This window comes from Leptodactylus fuscus, chromosome 2 (genome assembly GCF_031893055.1).
Source record: "Leptodactylus fuscus isolate aLepFus1 chromosome 2, aLepFus1.hap2, whole genome shotgun sequence".
NCBI classification, from domain to species: domain Eukaryota; kingdom Metazoa; phylum Chordata; class Amphibia; order Anura; family Leptodactylidae; genus Leptodactylus; species Leptodactylus fuscus.
The window spans coordinates 276,547,912-276,554,767 of NC_134266.1; the positions used below are offsets into that span (position 1 = coordinate 276,547,912).

The 6,856-nt window shown below is 45.7% G+C and overlaps 1 protein-coding gene across 1 annotated transcript; it reads left to right on the forward strand.

Moving 5' to 3' along the window:
- Positions 1-3,177: 3,177 nt before the first annotated feature.
- LOC142193990 (trophoblast glycoprotein-like) lies at positions 3,178-4,371 on the forward strand. The gene has a single exon (XM_075263017.1). It carries the CDS (start codon positions 3,224-3,226, stop codon positions 4,301-4,303), a length of 1,080 nt encoding a protein of 359 aa, XP_075119118.1. The 5' UTR covers positions 3,178-3,223; the 3' UTR covers positions 4,304-4,371.
- Positions 4,372-6,856: the final 2,485 nt, after the last annotated feature.

The following is a 6,856-nucleotide window of genomic DNA, read 5'->3' on the forward strand; positions in this document are numbered from 1 at the left end:
CATCTAACTTAACTGAACTTGAATTGTTTGTCCAAAATACCTTCATCCAGGATCCAGGAACTGATTAAAAGCTACAGGAAGCGACTAGAGGCTGTTATCTTTGCAAAAGGAGGATCTACTAAATATTAATGTCACTTTTCTGTTGAGGTGCCCATACTTTTGCACCGGTCAAATTTTGGTTTAATGCATATTGCACATTTTCTGTTAGTACAATAAACCTCATTTCAATCCTGAAATATTACTGTGTCCATCAGTTATTAGATATATCAAACTGAAATGGCTGTTATAAACACCAAAATATTTAGAACTAAAAATGATTAAGATTAATAGGGGTGCCCAAACTTTTTCATAGGACTGTATATATATGGTGTGTGCATGAACATGTATTTATTCTGTATATATGTGCATGTATGTATTTGTAGATGTTGAGTCTATACATGTATGTATACTGTGTCTGTATGTATTTGTGCATATGTATATATGTGTTATATACAGTTATATAGTTACACACGTGCACGTCCAGTATGCTGATATGTGTACAGAAGAGACACAAATGTGAACAGAGCCTTAATAATTGAGTAGCCCCTCCAAGGTGACTTGTAATATTCTTAATAATTGATAGTAAGACATATGTATAGTCTTATATCACTGACCTCAGCTACTGCAGAACCTCTTCCTGCAGCTCCTCAAAGAGGTTCTTCAGCAGCTTCAGGACGTACTATGAGGTTCAGCATCTTATAGACCTTCTAACTCCATCATGGATGGACATGAAGTAGTCACAGTCTGTATAAGGAAATGCCAAATTAAAAAATATCATTGAATAATGATGAGGAAATGTGCACAGGAGATGATGGGGAGGGGGCTGGCATCTCAGCACATGTGAGGGTTAACCATTGTTTGCCCGAGTACAGAGACGAGGTGAGGCTGGAGACATCCCATCACATGTGAGGGTTAAGCATTGTTGGTCGAGTATGGAGATGAGGTGAGGCTGGAGACCTCCCAGCACATGTGAGGGTTAAGCATTGTTGGAGACATCCCAGCACATGCAAGGGTTAAGCATTGTTGGAGACCTCAAAGCACATGCAAGGGTTAAGCTTTGTTGGAGACATCCCAGCACATGCAAGGGTTAAGCTTTGTTGGAGACCTCCCAGCACATGTGAGGGTTAACCACTGTTGGCCGAGTACGGAGAAGAGGTGAGGCTGCAGACCTCCCAGCACATGTGAGGGTTAACCATTGTTGGAGACCTCCCAGCACATGTGAGGGTTAAGCATTGTTGGAGACATCCCAGCATATGCAAGGGTTAAGCATTGTCGGAGACATCCCAGCACATGCAAGGGTTAAACTTTGTTGGAGACCTCCCAGCACATGCAAGGGTTAAGCTTTGTTGGAGACATCCCAGCACATGCGAGGGTTAAGCATTGTTGGAGACATCCCAGCACATGCAAGGGTTAAGCTTTGTTGGAGACCTCCCAGCACATGTGAGGGTTAACCATTGTTGGCCGAGTACGGAGAAGAGGTGAGGCTGCAGACCTCCCAGCACATGTGAGGGTTAACCATTGTTGGAGACCTCCCAGCACATGTGAGGGTTAACCAATGTTGGAGAGAAGGTGAGGCTGGAGACCTTCCAGCACATGTGAGGGTTAACTATTGTTGGCTGAGTATGGAGACAAGAGGAGGCTGGAGACCTTCCAGCACTTGTGAGGGTTAAACATTGTTGGAGAGGAGGTGAGGATGGAGACCTCCCAGCACATGTGAGGGCTAACCATTGTTGGCCAAGTACAGAGAGGAGGTGAGGCTGGAGACCTCCCAGCACATGTGAGGGTTAACCATTGTTGACCGAATACAGAGACGAGGTGAGGCTGGAGACCTCCCAGCACATGAGAGGGTTAACCATTGTTGGCCGAGTACGGAGAAGAGGTGAGGCTGGAAACCTCCCAGCACATGTGAGGGTTAACCATTGTTGGAGACCTCCCAGCACATGTGAGGGTTAACCATTGTTGGCCGAATACAGAGACCAGGTGAGGCTGGAGACCTCCCAGCACACGCAAGGGCTAAGCATTATTGGAGACATCCCAGCACATGTGAGGGTTAACCATTGTTGGCCAAGTCCAGAGACAAGGTGAGGCTGGAGACTTCCCAGCACATGCGAGGGTTAAGCATTGTTGGAGATGAGGTGAGGCTTGAGACCTCCCAGCACATGCGAGGGTTAAGCATTATTGGAGACATCCCAGCACATGTGAGGGTTAACCATTGTTGGCCGAGTATGGAGAAGAGGTGAAGCTGGAGACCTCCCAGCACATGTGAGGGTTAACCATCGTTGGCCAAGTCCAGAGACCAGGTGAGGTTGGAGACCTCCCAGCACATGCGAGGGTTAACCATTGTTGGCCAAGTCCAGAGACCAGGTGAGGCTGGAGACCTCCCAGCACATGCGAGGGTTAACCATTGTTGGCCAAGTCCAGAGACCAGGTGAGGCTGGAGACCTCCCAGCACATGCGAGGGTTAAGCATTGTTGGAGACCTCCCAGCACATGTGAGGGTTAACCATTGTTGGCCGAGTATGGAGAAGAGGTGAAGCTGGAGACCTCCCAGCACATGTGAGGGTTAACCATCGTTGGCCAAGTCCAGAGACCAGGTGAGGCTGGAGACCTCCCAGCACATGCGAGGGTTAAGCATTGTTGGAGACCTCCCAGCACATGTGAGGGTTAACCATTGTTGGCCGAGTACGGAGAAGAGGTGAGGCTGGAGACCTCCCAGCACATGTGAGGGTTAACCATTGTTGGCCAAGTCCAGAGACAAGGTGAGGCTGGAGACCTCCCAGCACATGCGAGGGTTAAGCATTGTTGGAGACATCCCAGCACATCCAGCCTTCCTCCCTATATAATAGAAAGCTCCTCTGATGGGGGGCGGGGGAGCCTGGTGTGGCGGGGAGGGGAGAGGCATCTCTGTTAGACACCAGTCCATCCATCTGACCTGCCAGAGACGTCAAAATCAAATTAAGAGTTTCCAATCCGAGGACGCGGGTCTCCCTGACTTCAGAAGCTCGGTGCGATGCTGCAGGAGAACATGCGAGACTCTCCAGCCTTCCCCAGCACTGGCAGCAGCTGAGGATGAGACAGCAGACGCCTCTTTTGGTGCCTCCTTTCATTGACAGTCATCAAAACACAAGGGCACTTTTTTTCTACTTTGGGGGCCGCGTTCTAAATCTATTCGCAAACTCTGAAACATGCCCCGAAGGTTCAGTCTCAATCGTCATGGCAAGCTCATCATCACCGCCACCTTGCTGAGCTCCTCTGAAGACCATAGCTCTCTGGTCTTCAAGTTGATCGGGATGTTACTCTTGGTCAATGTCACCTTATCTTGCCCGTTAAACTGCTATTGCCATAACAAGAGCGGCGTGGTGCAATGCCAGGTCTTATCTCCTGAAGAGGACTTCCCCGAGGATCTCCCTCACTGGGTCCAGAACCTGTCACTCACGGGAAGCAATATAAGTGTCCTCCAAGGATCCTTCTTCCGGAGCTTTGGGATACATTTCACCAACTTGACAACTCTCCTCCTCACCAACAACAACATTCGAGGTGTGGAGTCCAAGGCGTTCATTGACCTACCCAACTTGACCACCTTAGACCTGAGCAGCAACCCCTTGGAGACCTTATCTAATGGTACATTTCTTGGATTAAGTCAATTGGAAACCTTGAAGTTGAACAATGTTCTTCGAGAAGGAACTCAGAAACATCTACTTAACTCCTCATGGACCGAATCCTTAAAGACTCTCCGGACTTTAGAACTTACCGGCAACGATCTACAAACTTTCCCCAAGAACATCTTGGATCTCCGAAGCTTACAGAACATCTACCTTGGGAATAATTCTATTAAGACGATGGAAAAAGACACAATATTGCAACTCAAGGAGAGGAAAGTTCAGGTCTATCTGAGCCCCAACCCCATAGATTGTGACTGTGCCAACGCGGACATGATCTTGTGGCTAAAAAACACTTCTCAGACCTCGGAGGTCCCAAGTCTCCAGTGTTACTCCCCACCAAACCTCAACGGTACCCTGGTCTTCAACGTGAAGGCTGAGAAGTGCCAGAGCGAGGAGCTGGAGACGGCCTCCTACGTCTTCTTTGGGATAGTACTGGCTCTGATAGGCGTGATATTCCTCATGGTCCTCTACCTGAACCGACGAGGAATGAAGAGATGGCTCAATAACTTCCGGGAAGCCTGCAGGGACCAGATGGAGGGGTATCATTACCGATACGAACAGGACTCAGACCCCAGGAGGTCAAATGCGTCCACTGGGATATAACACTGGCCATACTGGACATACTGGTCTCCGGGTCTGCGGACTGGGAGATTACTCTCTACTGAAATGCACAAGGGAATGAAGTCATATAATATGTATATAGTGTATATGTATCCTGTAGAGCTCACTGTATATACTGTATGCAATACATGACACCTCCTAGGAGGAAAGCTGGGTGAGTAGCAATTATTGGGGGGTAAGTCAGAGGAATCGGGGACCCAACCTTAAAGGGGAAGGAGCGAGACACCACGAGAGACATCCCAGTAACAGGCGGGGAAAGGGAAAGCAGGCAATAAGAAGGATACAAAGAGTCTGCACCGAGGTATATGTGTAAGATGTGTTACATAGGACTGCCGGTGATATCTACTACATTACCTGTACTCAGAGAATTATCACTGTGTTATCTGTGGTGTTACATAGGACTGCCGGTGACATCTACTACATTACCTGTACTCAGAGAGTTATCACTGTGTTATCTGTGGTGTTACATAGGACTGCCGGTGACATCTACTACATTACCTGTATATAGAGAGTTATCACTGTGTTATCTGTGGTGTTACATAGGACTGCCGGTGACATCTACTACATTACCTGTATATAGAGAGTTATCACTGTGTTATCTGTGGTGTTACATAGGACTGCCGGTGACATCTACTACATTACCTGTATATAGAGAGTTATCACTGTGTTATCTGTGCTGTTACATAGGACTGCCGGTGACATCTACTACATTACCTGTATATAGAGAGTTATCACTGTGTTATCTGTGGTGTTACATAGGACTGCCAGTGACATCTACTACATTACCTGTATATAGAGAGATATCACTGTGTTATCTGTGTGTTACATAGGACTGCCAGTGACATCTACTACATTACCTGTACTCAGAGAGTTATCACTGTGTTATCTGTGGTGTTACATAGGACTGCCGGTGACATCTACTACATTACCTGTATATAGAGAGTTATCACTGTGTTATCTGTGCTGTTACATAGGACTGCCGGTGACATCTACTACATTACCTGTATATAGAGAGTTATCACTGTGTTATCTGTGGTGTTACATAGGACTGCCAGTGACATCTACTACATTACCTGTATATAGAGAGTTATCACTGTGTTATCTGTGGTGTTACATAGGACTGCCGGTGACATCTACTACATTACCTGTATATAGAGAGTTATCACTGTGTTATCTGTGGTGTTACATAGGACTGCCGGTGACATCTACTACATTACCTGTATATAGAGAGTTATCACTGTGTTATCTGTGGTGTTACATAGGACTGCCGGTGACATCTACTACATTACCTGTATATAGAAAGTTATCACTGTGTTATCTGTGGTGTTACATAGGACTGCCGGTGACATCTACTACATTACCTGTATATAGAGAGTTATCACTGTGTTATCTGTGTGTTACATAGGACTGCCGGTGACATCTACTACATTACCTGTATATAGAGAGTTATCACTGTGTTATCTGTGGTGTTACATAGGACTGCCAGTGACATCTACTACATTACCTGTACTCAGAGAGTTATCACTGTGTTATCTGTGGTGTTACATAGGACTGCCGGTGACATCTACTACATTACCTGTACTCAGAGAGTTATCACTGTGTTATCTATGGTGTTACATAGGACTGCCGGTGACATCTACTACATTACCTGTATATAGAGAGTTATCAATGTGTTATCTGTGGTGTTACATAGGACTGCCGGTGACATCTACTACATTACCTGTATATAGAGAGTTATCAATGTGTTATCTGTGGTGTTACATAGGACTGCCGGTGACATCTACTACATTACCTGTATATAGAGAGTTATCAATGTGTTATCTGTGGTGTTACATAGGACTGCCGGTGACATCTACTACATTACCTGTATATAGAGAATTATCACTGTGTTATCTCTGGTGTTACATAGGACTGTCAGTGATATCTACTACATTACCTGTACTCAGAGAGTTATCACTGTGTTATCTGTAGTGTTACATAGGACTGCCGGTGACATCTACTACATTACCTGTATATAGAGAGTTATCATTGTGTTATCTGTGGTGTTACATAGGACTGCCGGTGACATCTACTACATTACCTGTATATAGAGAGTTATCACTGTGTTATCTGTGTGTTACATAGGACTGCCGGTGACATTTACTACATTACCTGTATATAGAGAGTTATCACTGTGTTATCTGTGGTGTTACATAGGACTGCCAGTGATATCTACTACATTACCTGTATATAGAGAGTTATCACTGTGTTATCTGTGGTGTTACATAGGACTGCCGGTGACATCTACTACATTACCTGTACTCAGAGAGTTATCACTGTGTTATCTGTAGTGTTACATAGGACTGACGGTGACATCTACTACATTACCTGTATATAGAGAGTTATCACTGTGTTATCTGTGGTGTTACATAGGACTGCCGGTGACATTACTACATTACCTGTATATAGAGAGTTATCACTGTGTTATCTGTGGTGTTACATAGGACTGCCGGTGACATCTACTACATTACCTGTACTCAGAGAGTTATCACTGTG